We start from the raw sequence: 17,959 nt of genomic DNA, 5'->3' as shown, positions 1-17,959 counted from the left end.
TGTTAGCTGAAATATAATTAAACAAATTTATTCACATATTAGGTATGAGATAATTATGTGTCAATCAGGTAAGATTGAAATAAATCATGGGGCGGATAAAACTATAGACTAGACTTTACTACGCAATGTTTTCAGAAAAGAATTTCAAAGGGGTTTTACTCGGAGACTTTATGCTTAGCCATGTATAAAAAACCACTAACTCAAGGTATTGATGCAATTAAATCATGATTTTGAAGCTATCGAAATAAATATTTGTTACAGCAGATAAATAAGTTAAAAATGCCTTTGTTTTTATTGCCAAAAAACTGGGAGATCCTAAGAATAGATCTGTGAAAAAAATAAATTATCCAAGCTAGAATAATTAATAATAAGTGATATTTACAAAGTGATTAATTTAACTCCAAGTGTATTTTTAGCCTTAGGGTCTATATGCGATGTACGATATTTAATGCCTCCAGTTCAACCTCCTGTTTCAACAGAGATTAGCATTTGTTTGTCTTGTGGTCGAAAAGTATAATTATCTCTTATTTTTTGCGCTATAATGAGATACAACAGAATTGATACACCTACGCAGACAATGCTCACTAATCGTTACCAACTTCGGGCAGCATATTTTTTACACTTCTGATCGTATCTCAACGCGAATCATTCAAATTTTTCTCGTCTTTGAAATTAAGTACGTTTTCTTAGTTAATAAATTCAAGTTTAAGGTTATGAATATATGTCATTAATAGGATGGTATTTAACTATGTAACGCCTACATAATAACACAACTGACACTTGAAACATAAAAAAAACTATCAATATCTTTGCACAGTTCAATACACAATGGATTGATTGTGTCTCTAATAAATTGTACAAAATAAAGGAGATATCCGCGTCTCTCTGTTTGTGCGCTTAATTATTTTAAACTACACAACGGATTTTGATACGGTTTTCACTATCATTTAGACAATTTCTTACGGAAGTTTTATTAAAGCGACATTATTTTAGTATAATAAAGATGTCCGTATTCGTAGTTAAATCATTTTTTAAATGTGAATATCTTATAATGGTCCTAACTTCTCTAAATTCTCCGGAGCCAGTTGGGCTAGTGAGGTACTTTTTGAGGCTGAAGAGAGTAGGAAAGGGGAGGAAATGCGGAGAGGGAGGTTTGAAAAAGTACCTGGCTTTTCAGAGCGGGTCACCAAGCATGGTCAAAGCCATTTCAAGCAAATTTTTCGATTCTAAATGATGGTATTTCACTAGAGTGCTACTGAAAGTAGATACATATCTACCACTTTGTCATAATGCTGACGAAATTATATTGTGTACTACCCAGCTTCATCAGTGTTTTGACACTCTATTATTTTTGAAGAATATTGAAAAATATGGCTTAACCAGTTGACTGTTTAACTATCCAAAATTTTAAAGCTCAAAAAGGACGTTGCAAGCCTAAAGAAGCTGCATTTATCTACAAATTCCAGACAGAAGAAGACACAGAAGAACATGCAAATGTCATGAGGCCAGATCTAACCGTTCTAAAGATTTTAGTGGGACACACACACCAATCAAATTGTCTGCCCATCTGACAGATGGATGAACAGTTAGAGTTGGCCAGTTTAGGATTCCACTCGGGTGAAGGTTAATCAGCTATGGATATAAATTAAAACAACTTGTGTATTTTGACAAGAGCACTAATAATAATTGGATAATGATAAGTTTGCGGCCGAGATGTTGTCTCTATTATCTCAATTAGCTGCGGTTGAATCTAACTGTTAACCTATTAACTATTTCCAAATTCTAAACTTATTTAAAATAATCTGATTTCATTGCAATAATGATTATTTTTAAATAGGAAAAGTACGCTTTTCGGTTAGGTTAAAATCTGAAAAACTTTGCCCCATAAAATTGGTAGCAACGAAACGAAAAATAAGCTTTGATTTTTTAAACCATAACTCCCTTTCTAATAACGACTATTTAAACTGTTGTTTAACAGCTGTGTAAAGTTAAAAAAAGTTTAACAATTTAAACATCATAGTGCGAAGAAGGGTTTGTTTGTTGTTGGATGTTGCTTTTTTTTAAATACTTATTTCAGAATCTCGTTTAGCTAACACCATAATTTTGCTAAGTTCAAAACGTCAGCACCCGAGACGCATGTTTAAATACTTATCCAAATACCGGATGCACCAATAAAAAAATAATTGTTACCTCTCAACAAATATCATTAAAAAATACTTTGATAATTGTCCATTCAGAAATGGTTCTTGGTAATATAATCTTCCGTAGTATCTCCTCCGCTGGAACAAATCAGGCTGTACTACCTAATGCTAGGCTTTGGTGGTAGATTTATCTCCTGTGATTGTAATGATTTAATTACGAGCGATGAAGCCATAAATAAAAGTAAAGCGATTGAGGATTAAACGCGTAATTTGATTTGTAGGATTGTTGGAAGTTTAATTCTAGGTCCGAGTCAAAACAAACATGTTAGCAGTCAAAATCGTGTTTATCGTGCAGATCACAGTTCACGGCTTTCCTCACGATTTTGAACAGAATAGAGATGTATACATAGTTAATGATATTATTTTTTTATCTGAAAAGTATTTTGATACAAAGTACCAATAAAACTACAATAACACGAACTTTCTTTAAGTGTACCAACATAGATCATCGTAAAGGGGGTGACAGATTACGCTATAAGTTCAAAGCGTTTTATATAAAAGCTCCATGCTCGCCATATAATCCCATACAGACCTGTCCCACCTGTAAAGATTATGTGCTATAAGTGTGGGCGTGGCGACGATATGCGCTGTGATCTGCTAGCCAGGCTATATTTGAACTATATGCGACCGAGCGCTATAATTACGCTGCTTTCATCTGTCAATGTGACAGCTCCCATACAAACATGATATTCCGCGGCAGTCCCCCAATTGATCTGACCCCCTCTCCTGAGGAAGATCATAGCGTAGTGTATCAGCCCAACATATAATACGTACATGCCACGCCCAATGCCATAATAAATATAGCTTAATGTGTCCAAGGTCTAAAAGATTATGAAAATTCGAAGGATCGAGCAAATAACTCCAACGCATGGACAGAGTTAAAACTCGCAAGAGTTGTACATATGACAAAATATTTGTTATCAAAAGCTCATAAATTAACAGCTTGGGTAAATTTTTTTATAACACTTTTGATTTCTCACCATATCATTTAATTTTGGCCTGATTCTATAAATAAATGTTCAAAATTAAATTTATCTGTAGGTAGCCCATTATGATAAAGTAAAATTTATCATTGGTAATATTTACACAATGCATCTGATCGTGCAGTAAATATGCAAATGAAATAATTCTAATAATTAAAATAAAATAACTTTGTTTAAATACCACTTTATTGTATATATTTATAACCAACCGGTTTCAGTTCAGCCCGAACCTTCATCAGGGTTAATAAAAACATATTGTATTAACCCTGATGAAGGTTCGGGCTGAACTGAAACCGGTTGGTTATAAATATATACAATAAAGTGGTATTTAAACAAAGTTATTTTATTTTAATTATTATAATTATGTATACCCACAAAGTGTTTGCTACAAGTGAAGAAATAATTCTACCTACCGTGGTCATAACCTTGCTGAAACGAAGTCAGATCACGTATAATAATCAATACTTTAATCTCATTTGCTTCGTTTTTATTTCGTTATTTGGAGAGATGAAGGTTCAGATTTCAAGGGTAGGAGGTAGAAGGTACCAAGTAAATCGGCCATTATCTATTGCATGATGCACAACACCACCACTCAGTACTAGAGTTTCCAATACTTGCCCATTAACGGTTGCAGAGTTTTAAATAAGAAAAAACAAAAAGAGAATAGATTTCAGGGAGGTGTTTTCTGAAGCAGATAAATCTCTCGAAGGGTGAGCTTTGGCTTCATGAAATTCGCACAACCTTTTCTGTCTAAAGTTTCTAGGTCAACGTAACTATTTTCAGGTCAAAAAGTTTTTCCATTAGTTTTTCTTCCTTTTTCTCAACAATATTTTCTGCAGGTGTTCCACATTACCTTTTGGTTTTCCAAAGAGATTCAATATGTCGTTGCAAGCTTTTCATGGGTTATGCCTAAATGCTATAAAGAATAAGTTGGTGTAAAGGTTTATACTAAATATAAAAATTTTAAAAAAATTGAAATGTCCTAATATTAGATTTTTGTATTTTTGCAGGAAACGCACCGTGTCCCCGGTCCAGTCGATGAGCACCCCTCGCGCGTCCCCGCAGCGCGCGCCCCAGGGGGCGGAGGGCGCGGGGGCCCAGAGCGGCCAGGGGGCGCAGGGCGGCCAGGGAAGCCAGGGGGCGGCCCCCGACTGGGACATTAACGACACCGCCGTGCCCAGGGTTAGCTCCTTCGACCCTTTCAGCGAGTGGGCGGATGGCCACTGCAGGCTGGTGTACCCGCCGCACAGTGAGGAGGCTAAACGACACGCTTCAGGTAAAATTTACACTTAACTTCCTTCTTTACTTAGTATACGCACTCTGGCTGGTATTTCAAGATTTCCTCTAAAGAAATTTGCATAAACAATGACACACTGTGAGAAACCTATCAACAAAAGTTCAAGAGTTCATTGAACCGGATTAGTATGTTTAATTTATTAATATATCAAGACATCCTTCATACAAAAAACAACAATTGAACTGAGTGTGTTTTCTTGCAGGCTGGGCCATGAGAAACACCAACAATCACAACGTGCACATCCTGAAGAAGAGCTGCTTGGGAGTGTTGGTATGTTCAGTCCGCTGCAAGCTGCCCAGTGGAGACCGAGTCCACCTGAGACCAGCCATATGCGACAAGGCCAGGAAGAAGCAACAAGGTAATTTACTTATTGACTAGACTAGATAGAAGATGAACCTTGTTGGCGAAATTTAATCCAAAACTTTTACCGTGAAGGACTAGAAATGACTACCAAATTCAACAGAGAACGAACTTACAATTTTTGTACTACAAGGTCAGCAGTACTATTAAAGTATCTGCGGGCCCTGGGCCTGTAGATGTACACTACGCCCAACTTCCGAAAGGCTAACTTGACTCTGGCTTCGATGGAGTCCCCATGCCTGAGCTGGTCACTTGGAGTTAACCAAGCATGTCAATGAAAGGCAAAAGTTGGGAAGATTACTTACCTAGAAGGAGACTAGATTGTCTTGCTTCCCCACAGGATCCCCTACCCATGTGAATGCTATAGCTATGCTCTTGCCTGTATGTATCTACCTGTCCATTATTTACTACAACATACCAAATCTTGATTTTCACAAGTGGTAATAACACATTGTTGTTTCCAGGCAAGCCGTGCCCGAATCGACTGTGCTCCGGCGGGCGTCTCGAGGTGCTGGCGTGCCGGGGGCACTGCGGCTACCCTGTGACGCACTTCTGGCGGCACACCGAGCACGCCGTGTTCTTCCAGGCCAAGGGCGCGCACGACCACCCGCGTCCCGAGGCCAAGGGTGCTAGCGAGGCGCGCCGCTCGCTGGGCGCGGGCCGGCGCGTGCGCTCGCTGGCCGTGCTGCTAGCCAGAGAGAGCGCACTCAGCAATAAGGTAATTAAAAATAGTGGTGTATACAAAGTCGAATATTTAATTTTAATTATTGGCTTTCGTTTCAAATTTTAATCGGTTATTCTATTCTCATGAAAGAATTCTGGGGAAAATTTCCATAATTCGCGTACGCAAAATTATGTAGTACATAACACGTTTACTACAAGAAACAACTATTTTTAGCGTTTTCACGCCATTTTTGTTAGTATGTTGTTTGACGTTTGACGAAAGGTTCCACTTGAATCTAAATATGCACACATTTTTTTCTAATGATCCAAACTAAGAACCTAATAATCTTGTTTGTGAATGTATTTCTGTCTCCCCCGACATGAAAGGTTCCACTTGAATCTAAATAGGCACACATTTTTTTCTAATGATCCAAACTAAGAACCTAATAATCTTGTTTGTGCGTGTATTTCTATCTCCCCCTACAAACATAGTTTTTTTTTACCAATGAAGTGTTATTATTCCATAATTTGGACGTATTTATAAATAAACGGAGTGCCTACGAAAATTTTCCCAAGAAAAGACAGCGTGAAATATCGGCTAAAGTGATTGAATTGTCTTTTGTTTTTGTAGGCAGTTATGCCATTCATACCGTATTTATTTATATCCTATAATTTCGGTAAAACTACCGATATTCTTAGAAAATATACCGAAATTGTGAATTTGTGAAAATCCACCGATATTCATGGAAAATGTACCGAAGTTTTTTAAATTTCGTAGATCTTGGGTAATTTTCTTCGGAGATTCTCTAGCTATCCCCCTACCCACGATTCGACACATTATAGGGAAATCTTCGGAAATGCTGTTGGAATAGCATCAATGTTTGTAGGTTACCCAATTCAGGTAAAAGAAGGTTGCGTACGAGATTAAAAATTACATAAAACAAGGCACAGAAGCGAAATTGAAATCTAATCTACGTAAAATAAATTCGACGCTGTATCGTCTGAATGTACCTACATACCCAATGGCGTTACAATACATCTACGTACCACAATAACACGATATTCAAATAATTCGCTCAAATTGAACTCACGATTTAGCTATTGACTTATCACTCCTACTTCGGAACCAAGGTCGATCCAAGTTCGAGGGTAGATATTTCCGGGAATTTACTCAGGGGAAGAGCAGCAAAGGTATGAAAATTCAGAAGAATTGCATAAGCAATAAATTATACAAAAAAGTGTGCCTACATGAGTAGGAATGATTTAGATAAAATGAAAAGAAATACAAACCTTACAAATCCCGCGATTTCTAGTTAGCCACAACAAGAAAGAAACTTTTTTTCTCTAATATCGATTAATTATTGTCACTTTTTAATCCGATAACAAAAGCAAGCAAAATTGAACATATCTTAATTTGGATGTGAAAAAATGTTTTAAATTTAACACCACGCAATACGCCCATGAGTTCCAATTTTAAAAATCTTTAGCGTAAATAAAGTAGTTAGGTACTTTGGAGCTCCAATGTAGGTAGGTACTTAATCGCTTGTCTGGATATGAAACATTTAAAACAATCGATTTTAATTTTCTCAACACATCGATCATTCTAATTTTAAAAGTTCACTCTTGTGAGTACCTACGTATTCACAAAGGAAATTTAAAAGAAAAACTATATAGGTATAATGTTTTTTTATGCTTTTGAACTGCGCGCCTAAATTCCAGTAGGTATCGACAAAATTTTAAAAAATCAATAAAAAGGTTTTTTCTGCTTCGCAAGATCATATTCAATCGTCTAATTATCTCAGCTAATCTAGTCTTGTTTTTAGTTCGATATTTCTATAAACTTATAAACTATAAATATGAATCAATATTTCCTTACCTACTACTATTATGTAAATTAAGCCCGGAAGAGACGGCCAGCTATGAGATCTGTAGCATATATCCCACAGAATTATAGAACAAACACTAAATGCCTTCACAGCGCTACAGTGGAATTCATGAATACCAAAGTAGAATGAAAACCTTCTGGTAATGTGTGGTTACACGGCGGAGCAATCAACCTAATGAATTACAACAAATAAGTAGAGTCAAAGACCCCACACGGGAGACGGGAGGCCGAGCTATCGACACTTTAATTACAGGTGTAAAGGGGCTTATTTACGGCGCCGAATCTCGTATTTCGAACCATTCGAGGAAACGAGAATGCTTTTATTTATTCCACTATTGTAATTCGGTAATTTGCCCCCAGCTCTGAATTTACCCGCAAGATCTACTAAATTATTATTTACTAACGTTCATTCATTAGCATTATAGATTTTAAGAAATTTTGTCTGAAACGCGTTGTGATGAGTTCTAATCGAATGACTTGAAAACCATCAAATTGTTTTGGTTTTGATAATTACAACTAGCGCAGACCAGTAAAAATTACAAATTCTGACTTTACTTTTAACCCTAAAACAATACATATTTCAAATATAGAATTTAAATAATTTAAATTTTTTTTTTTTATTAAAGGTAGCCTAGGTACTTTATTCTGAATTCTTGACACATCCTCTCCAACTCTCCACAGACAAACAACCGAAATTAGTATTTTAATTACTAATGTAGTATAAATTCTTAACAAATCAGTTCCAATTTTGAAAACGACAATAATAACATACAAAAATTAATAAAATGTTTCTTTTTGTTCCAGCTCATGTCATTACGGATACCAAAAAGACAAAGAGAGATTTCTTCAATCCCCATGCTGCCTCCTCCACTCATCGCGGATAACTCTAAAGGTGCATACAATAGATATTCATTTGTTATATATATGTTAATTGTTTTTTTTTTTGTATTAGGCAATTCACCCTAAAAAGAGTGCTATGTGCCGTTAAAGTTAGGGGAGATGGTTATAATTTTATGGGAAATCTATACGGTAATAGGAAATCTCAAATATTGAAGTCATTCAAGTCTATGAACTTGTATAGAACTGAGAAAATGCGAGAATTGTTGAGAGAAAGTAAATAAGGAATACTAAGGGGAGATTGGTGGGTGATTTTTATAAGTAAACGATAAATGCCTTTGAAAGATGTATGATTTTTACAATTAAAGAAAACATGATCAAGAGTCTCATTTTCTTAATTGTTTTTAATAATTATTGAATATTTTAACAAACAGTTTGATATTTGAATGGTTTTAAGTAGGGTATTTTCTTTAGTCATTCGGGTTTTAGGGCTTCATGGTGGAAATGACGTAGCCAGATGAAAACGGTTTAGATTTCAATCTTTAGAGCGCAGGTGGGAATGCTCTCCTCGTTCTACTGCAATTTCAATGGAAGATGCTTCGATAAACTAGCGTCACTAATCCCTTCGGCACTTCGTCAAATGTTCTTGAGTCCAACAGCTCGGCTGCAACAGTCTCTTCAAGTCCCTTGACTCTTCTCAAAAAGACCCTCCACACAGCATCCCCAAAAATTTTGACAGATTTCTGGGAAAGAAATTCTGCCAAATTTACATTAAAAAAGAAACCTAGAAATTTCAGACAAAAAAGGCAAATTTCAAGATTTCAGTGTTTTAGCTGCTTCATTCAATCTGACTATACCTAATCATAAATTATATTAAGGACGGGTTGTTTCGGAGAATTTGAACAATTCATCAAATTTCAACGTTCATTTCTGGGTACTGTGAAAGTCTTATTCAAGTTCTGTTATTATATAATCATAGGCTAGTTGCATGACAGAACTGAAATAATAACAGAACTTGAAAATATCTTTCACAGAACTGGAAAATTAACTTTGAAATTTGAAGAATTGTTCAAATTCTCCGAAACAACCCGTCCTAAATGTTTTGAAATCATTTAGCTCAGAACTGCTAAATGGTGCTTATGCCCCACTAGTCCCAGAACCTTTCAATTGAATAGTATTTTTTACTAATCTATATATTTTTTTGTCTGCAGGTTATTCTTGCTCCTGTTCGCCTTTCGAATGCATGTGCGGGCAGAACAATCAGAACAACAACACCCAGTACTACACCCCCAATTACATCCAGGCTCCTCCGGTGGACAGCTCCTACTGGGGCGCTCCCGACCCCTCTGTCCACCCCCACTCGCACCCACAACCGCAACAAGAGGAAGTCCTTCTTGGCAACTCTTACCAATACAACCCAACCACCCACGAGACAGCCGAAAACCATACGTTTGATTTTGCTCCCATGACCGGGGACATCTTCCAACCCGAAGAGATCTTCCAGCTGGACCAACCTCTCCGGCCTGATTACCAAACCTTCCACGAGCAACACAACCACAGCGAACTCGCTAACTCACCGCCCACATTCATCGACCTCGGAAGCGGAGCTATTCACAAGGATAATTTCAAATCGGAAGAAAGCTACTGGATGCATTGTCAGCAGAACTCGGATCACTTCATCATTTCAAACGATGACTCAAACATCAGTAACTCCAGCCAAATACATACCAGCTGCTCACCCGAAAGCTTCTTGCAAAATGATATCATGGACCAACAAACCGCTTGTAATAATAGACTTCAATTCGGTTCAGAGAATCACATCGCAATGCATAACCAAAATAAAGATATGGAAATTTTACCAGGAACAAACAACTATTATGCCCAATATCCTTCTGGTAGCGAACAGGGCGGGTTGCCCTCACCGGGATTAGATAACCAAGACCCGAAATATTTCTGTTCCAATACCGAACAATTCTCAAATAACTACAATAGAAATGATTTCCAATTATCAGATTGCTCGGATAAAGAATACCGATATTCATATGGGAGCAGATTAGTTGGAGATAAAATAGACAGCATCCAAAACATTCCAATTGAATCAGAAATTGAAATACCGACTATTGATTACACATCAGGAAATGGGCAGTATCTGTACGAACCAATTATTCATAATAATCTGCCGTCTGACAATTGCGAGCCAATGATGGAAGTAAATAGAGAACAAACTGGCAACGATTTCAGATTGAGATGTGCCGGGATGGACGATTGCTATCAAACACAATTTAGGTCCCCGCACCATTTTAGTCAATTTGCAGCGGTAGGTCATAATTAAATGTTATTTAATCGATAGGTATTTACTGTAAATAAATATAATATAAGATGTAAATATAGAAATAAGAAAAAGAATAACACTAGAAGTTCCTTTCATACAAATTTAAATGGAAACAAATGTTCCATTTAGCCAAACAGGCCAGGGTTCCGTCTCTCTTACGCTCGCCTGAACATAGATCACCATCACTTTTGAATTTCGGTTTTGCAACACAGTTTTGTATTGGAAATTTAAGCTTGATTCGTCAAATATTTCAATCACGAAACAAAGCCCATAAGGCACTTCTAGTGTTATTCTTTATTCTATGGAAAAAAAATAAAACAGAAATTCATTTGTATAAAAATTTATTGTTTTTTTCATGGTACATCATATACCCTCCAAAACTAACATTACTAGCAACATTGTTATTTTACCACACAATGTTTGTGATGTCACTGACTTGTTTGACGCTATATTGTGTAGACATCAAAAGAAATCTTTAAATACGACAACGGGACATTCAGTATTTTAATAATATTTTATGCCAGCTTTTTCTATGCAAGTGTAAAAAAGTTACTTTAAAAACAGACATAAGCATAATATTGAAGTAAGCATTGTAGTTATTAAATGGAAGGACAGTTCAAAAGGAATCATTTAAAGGTATAAATTGATGGTATTTTGACAAAAATAGAATTGGTAAAAATTCCAGCATATTTTTATAATACGTCTATGATAAAAATAAAATGATACAGAGGGGCAAGGACAACAAAAGCTGATAGACATTAGACACTTTGTTTTAAGGTAAATCACAATCCAAAGACAGACCAAAATAGAATTAATACTCACAGTTTTCGAAAACTTTTTATTGACGACAATACTCTTTATAAGTCAACAAATATTGTTGAATTTTATAAGAAAGCAAATCTAGCAACTAGCAGCACTTTAAGATGTGGAAAAAATTGATTACTTTATTTTCTAATAGGAAAATCCAGCAAAGCTGCAATGTGCCACCCAACGATGCACGAATTAACATTGATGATCTGCATGGCTAATTTTGGATTTCAACCTTTTTTTTAATTCTTGAATGTCTATTACATGGAGAAAACTTACATTTCAGCAAACATAACAGAAATCATATATCGTCAGCTTGCATCGAAAACTTACTAACTTTTACGAAATTTATAAAATATCAGTATACATGAAAATATTGTTTGTGGAAAGTGACTTTTCATTGCAAGCCGACGTCATGTTGTATTTTCTCACTTAATGTCATTAAATGGCTCCTTTGGCCAAATGGGCACATAACCAAACACACAATAGTTAACAAAACATGTTAGTTACATACGGAATACATATACAACAGTGTATATATACATTTCACATAGAATAAAGAATGAGTGACTTAAGTAGCGGCAGGGCATATTATTTAAATATGCATATTCAAAAGAAAGCTGTAAACCAAATGAAATTAAAGTTATTTATTTGTGATGAAAATCAATATAGTGTGATTGCCTGCAGGATACCAAAGGGTTGGATAAATAAGTAAAAAAGAAAAAATAAAGGACCGGCACTTTGAAGAGCTTCATTCACTTCGCACAGAACCTCCACATTGATCTTAATTGCTTCTGTAAATCAATCCCACATCATTTCTTAATTTTTTTTTGCATAAAATCCAACATAGAAGTTCTGAAATTATATGTACATGTACGCTTCTTCTAATTATGTAAAAAAAATGGTTGTAAGTGTTTGTTGTGTCAGTAACATCTATTAAGTAATGCAAAATTTTTAAAAGATCATTTCTCACACAAACAAATAATTTAGGTACATTCATTTGCGCAAACTGTTCAGTAAAACCGGATGAAAGTCTTTGCATAACAAAAATAAGTTCAAATTCTGCCGTATATGTATAGTGGGGCAAGTAATATCTGTTATGCATAAGTTGAGGTGTAACAATAAAGAATGCGTCACTTATTATGCTGCATATACACTTGCAAGCTGAACCACGAATCATGGGAAAGGAACACCCGCTTGCAGTTGGTTCGTCCCTTTCCCATGATTGGTGGTTCGGCTTGCAAATGTACATGCAGCATTGGATATCAGTGACGCAACAGCAATGTAATAATATATCAGTCACTGATGTAGCAGAGTGGAGGTTAGTATATCACTGCCAATCTTATTGTTCTGAGGATGTTACAGAGTTTAACTCATCTATTGATAAAACATGACAACACATGTTTTAAATTTCTGATTCAAAATAAACTCCCATGACTGTTACAATAATTGATTGTTCTATTACTATTACCTATAAAAATATATAAATTACTCTGTCAGTTTAATCACGATTGCAAGCATTTGAGAATTGAAATGAAGATTCCAAAAGCCTACTGGAATCTGGGATCAGCCAAGAGATAAAATACAGCGCAATTAGAAGCAATAATTGTTACATAAATATGCAAAGTCCTACCTGTGGATATTTTAATACTAATTTTAGTTGTGATTTGCAGGCCTTAAATTTATCATATTTCAAAAAGTCGAGCCAAATTGATAAAAAGTATTTACGAGATTTAAACACTAGTAATGTAGACGTAAGTCGCATTCAAGCTTCACTTTCGCAGCAGTTCATAATACAACTATGCAATTATTTAAGATTCACCAAAATATCACAAAAACGGAAAATAATACACATTGGTGCAAAGCTATCTCCGCGCAATTCACATTTGGCCACTTCCTCGGGAGGGAACCAAAAACAAACAGCAATCTTTCTAAATTTAGAGCTCTTTTGATTTAGAAATAATTCCATCGTTCCAGAACCATTGGAAAACATTAGAAATATTTTATTTTCTGTCTACTGATAGGTTAATGCAAGCGTATATTGCGATTCTGATCATGGTGATGAATTTACAGCAATCATATAAAAGGATGAACATTGCATAAATAAATTCTAGGGTCTCGTATTGGTATGTCATTTGACATTACATTCCATAAAAAAACTCAATTGTAGTCTCTTTACTTGACAATGAAGCATTTGACGAACTACTACTATTATTAACCTCTAAAAAACGACCAATATTTTTTTTTTAATTCCAAAACCACGAATAACAAATTTATTTTAAAATGTATACTTTGGTACATATTTGTTTTCATATGGAAATGGTCTAAATCCTAGCACTACACATTGCAGTGTAATATAGGCAAACTTTTCACAAACCGCACATTACAGTTGATTTGATTCCAGGGTTTGAGAAATATTTTCAAAAATAAATAACTAATTAATATCCCAATTTGGTAGAATAAATATTTATCATGCAGTTTCGCACCCTTTTATTTTATAAACACGTCAAAAAAAATTAAAAATTTTCTTTAGAATATCAAGACTTGTACCATGATAGAAAACAAATTGGTTTAGAGAAAATATCATTAAAAATTATTAACACACTTTGTGTGGAAAAGGTAGTTTTACCTGTTCGATCTACCGGTGCTCGACAGCGGGAAGGGTAGATCTACCCTTTACGCTGGTTCCACTTTAATAGCGTAAATAGTTTGGTATCCGATATTTCTATTTAAATATTGTATACCAATCTCTTTAGAAAGGTCCCAACTATACGTATAGCTGGGGAATAAGTAGAAAATTTAATTCAGCTATGTACATTATTTTCCAAGATATAGCGATTTAAAGCAAAATCTTCTTTTTCATACGCGACCTTTGTTGCCGCCAGTGCGCGAACTGCCCGCATAAAGTGTGTTAATACAGTAAAACCTTGTTTTTATATTTTTCAAAGTAAAAAAAAAAAGTGTAAAATTGAGAAAATATTAAAGTGAGGAAATGAAATTTTTATTTACATACTGAATTTTAGAATAAAAAACCATTAATATGAAAAAGAAAGATCCCTTTTCTTCTCCATACATTCCAAATTTGTTTGCGATGGAAACATTTCTAGTTTTATACAGATTTGAAAAATTCAACTTAAAACATGTTCTCACCAAATGATTTCAGTTGTGTAATTATCATACCCTCTAAAACTAGTTTCGCTACTTTATCTGGATAGAGCCTTTTCTGACAAGTCAAGGATTCCCCACAATAAACCATCAATTATTGTTAATAGATTTTTAAAAATGCCACATATTATTCCCGTGGAAATCGAAACTTATTACAAAAAACACAAAAATATTTTTTTAATGACTTAAGTGCGGCGCTAGCCAATAAACCAGGGTATCGATTACCCAATCTAAGCCGCTCGCAATCGCCGTTGAAAGTACATACATTGGTCGACGTTCTTATTCTTGAGTCTCGTCAAAGGTACATACTTACATACGCCAAATGTCCGAGTGGAATGACTTCGACGAGAAACGAGGCCCTGGCCTCTCAAATCCCAATTTACCTGCGAAATATGAAATTTTGGTAAAAGTGAATACCTAGGAATTAATTTCAAAATGATGTAAGGGCAATGGTTTATCCCCGCTGGCGAATACTCATAAAACTTTACTAAAAACTTAACTGTCTTTTAGCTGTCTTTTTTCCATATTATTGAGTATTTATTATAAAAAATGTAGATTTTGTAGAAAAGGGTAGATTCAGGTAGGTAGCGTAGTTTTGGGTTTTAACGATAATTTCAAATAGGGCCGGTATGTAAAAGAGATGAAAAACCATAGGCAGAAAATTATTTAAAATCATAAATTGGGGCGTTTTGATCTAAAACATGAAATAGGGGTAATATAAAATCGAAGTTTTACTGTATATAAATATTAAAATGTTTGTTTCAATGCATTATGTAAAAACTTATCACCAATAATTGCCAATATATTAAACCTAAGTCCTTAATTTTTTCCAAATGGAGAAAAGAAAAATGGAAAAACACATTTGAAATAATAATAGCGGGGTTTGCTTAAAAACTAAGAAGAAAAGAATAAAGATATGTTTCTAGTTTCGCATGCACTAATATACCATCATCATTCAAATACATTACAAACAAACTCCATAATCTAAACTTTATATAAAATAAAGTGCAATTTCAAGATTGTCTCTAAATATTTACTGAAATTGTTGAGTTTAAATGAGAATTCTGTTATTTTATGTGATAAATCATTTGAGCATTTCTCTACATTGACTTGGACAGTATTTTGTAATTTTTAAAGCAATATATTATCAAGTCCTAAAACAGGGCTGTAACTGCAAAAAGTTCAAAGATATAGAACTTTTGAATTCTAGTACCTTTTCAAGCAAATTGTGTTCCTTTACTAACAATATAGTTGCCTTAAAAATAGTGTTAATTACTACAAAATACTATCCAAGGCTTGATGTATGTGTGAATCGTGAAATAAAATCGATTTGGTTCTAAAGACGGTTAGAACCCTGTAAGGTCGTAAAATTCCAATAATTTTATTTTTTAAATAAAATTTATAATTTTCAAGGATGTATGATGTATGTATTGCACAATCTTTCAAATATGCATTCGTTCAACATTGATTTAATTATAATTGCATAGTTGAGATATCACGTCCATTGAGATAATAATAAAATTAACCATCAGAAGAATTTCATCTGACACAAGCTCCATTCAATTATTTCACAAGGGTTGTCACGCGAACATATTACAGTGAAGTATAAAAATAATTTACCCGAGAACTTCCACAATTCCAACTCAAAAAATATTCCCAGAGAAGAATTTAAAACAAGAACACGCCTAATCCGATATATGTAAAATATTTATGATAAATTTATATTTAGACACATTATAAAGGGTATTTATTTCCTGAATAAATAAAAATATTAACTTCAACTTTGACTCGACGAATTCACATAAACTTCACTCGGAAACCTCCGGAAATTCCTTTTTATAAACCAAACACTTTTCTGATTAAAAATTTAAGCGGTAATAATATTTGAAGCATAAGACTTAATCAGTCAATGGATGGCGTGGAATCAGCACTCAATATCAGCCACATACCCCAGCCAACATGTCTGTGCTGCAACAACTTTACCACCACTGTTACATAGGAAAGGAGGAATTTAACTAGGATGGTTATCACGGAGGGAGGGTATCACGGAGCAGCCTCCTCGCCTATTTCCGAGATGAGATCTTCAGTGAGACGTCCATCCTTTGTAATTTCATAAGGCACACTTTCTTCTGGCGGGGCGGGGAGAGGGTTGAGAAGAACGCTGCGGGAAGAGCTGGTTGACTTTTCGAGATGTGACACTTTCGACCCCAAGTTGGAGCAGGGAACAAGCTGGTCATCATTGGCTTGATTTGAAGCATCAGGTGTATTGATTTCTATGGAATCAGGTTGTTCGCTTCTAGCTTGCTCCTCCGCATCCTTGGAGATGACGATGGTCTCGTCTGAGCGGCGGCTGGTGGAGGCGGCAGATTCAGATTGGATCATGCACACGCTCCAGGTCATGGTGGATTCGCGTTTGGAAGAGGTGCTCGAAGTGCCCACCATGGCAGACACGCTCATGCCACCCGCCGTGCTTGAACGAGTGTGACTAGATTCTGAAACAACAAAACATTCTGTTGTAAAGAGAGTCATATTAAATAAACCCACAAGTTATATCTACTATTAGTTCTGTGATTAGTGGACCTTGCATCAAGTTATACTATAAAAGTTAATTTATGACATAGGCCCTTAGGGAAATTATTTTCCTTTACTTCCCTTCCTGAGTGAAGTTAATGTAAAAAAAAAAAAAGAAACATTTGTTAATTTCAAATAAGGAATTATACAATTTGTCCAAAGAATGTCTATCTCAATGACATTTCTTTGGTAAACTTTTCTTCAGGCAAAGAGGTATGTACCATAACATCTATTGAAAAAATGCAAATAAGAAACTTCAAATAAAGAGTCAAACAGACGAAATGCAAAACAGAGAGTTTAAACAGGACTTCCGCTACACTCAGTCAATAAACTAGTTGCAATATTTTTCAAGTTATATAACGTTTTTGATAAGTTTGTAATGAAACATTTTACAAACAAAAAATATCTAACTACCAATGTAGAATAATTTGTTAATTGTTGACAGGTTTTGTCGGTTGAAGGTGAGAGTTTATCAATCCTTCTTTAGTTGCAGAGGTTGCGCATTCGATTGCCGCGCAACTCAAAGATAATATTTATATAGATATTAAATTTAATAGCAATAGTTGAATTAATTTAATAGGCAGATATGTAACGGCAAGCACAACAGGTCAGTCAGTGAGTGAGTTCTATCCGAGCTGCGACTGAGAGCTGAGGCGGATGATGGCCCTACCAGCGCGGCGGCTCGCTCCTGCATATTGCAAGACTTTGCCCGACGTTGCATGCCCTTAAAGGAGAGGCTACAATTACTCATCGACTCCGTGGGAAATTACAACAGCCAAATAGCCCTGCGACATCTTTGCCGGCCTGCATCTTCCGCGCATCTTTGTCGACCTTCAGCCTGGGGAATTCGACACCGAT

The 17,959-nt window shown here is 35.3% G+C and overlaps 2 protein-coding genes across 2 annotated transcripts in view; one reads left to right on the top strand and one right to left on the bottom strand.

The window, feature by feature from the left end:
• The first annotated feature begins 3,547 nt into the window (after positions 1-3,547).
• LOC149424661 (uncharacterized) lies at positions 3,548-10,157 on the top strand. Its single transcript, XM_089631088.1, has 7 exons — positions 3,548-3,633; positions 4,318-4,460; positions 4,684-4,839; positions 5,306-5,559; positions 8,194-8,281; positions 9,438-10,010; positions 10,126-10,157. Exons 1-7 carry the CDS (start codon positions 3,548-3,550, stop codon positions 10,155-10,157), a joined length of 1,332 nt encoding a protein of 443 aa, XP_089487214.1.
• Positions 10,158-10,882: 725 nt separating this feature from the next.
• Positions 10,883-17,959, bottom strand: part of Atg17 (autophagy-related 17) — a 52,236-nt gene continuing 45,159 nt past the window's right edge. The window contains exon 18 of the mRNA XM_089630911.1: positions 10,883-17,022. Coding sequence (XP_089487037.1) covers positions 16,574-17,022 — 449 coding nt within the window. The 3' untranslated portion in view covers positions 10,883-16,573. The remainder of the gene's footprint in view (positions 17,023-17,959) is intronic.

This window comes from Hesperophylax consimilis, chromosome 4, assembly GCF_061612785.1.
Source record: "Hesperophylax consimilis isolate HC1 chromosome 4, BYU_Hcon_1.0, whole genome shotgun sequence".
NCBI lineage: Eukaryota > Metazoa > Arthropoda > Insecta > Trichoptera > Limnephilidae > Hesperophylax > Hesperophylax consimilis.
The sequence above is the reverse complement of the archived record's forward strand: the minus strand, read 5'-3'. Positions and strand labels throughout refer to the sequence as shown.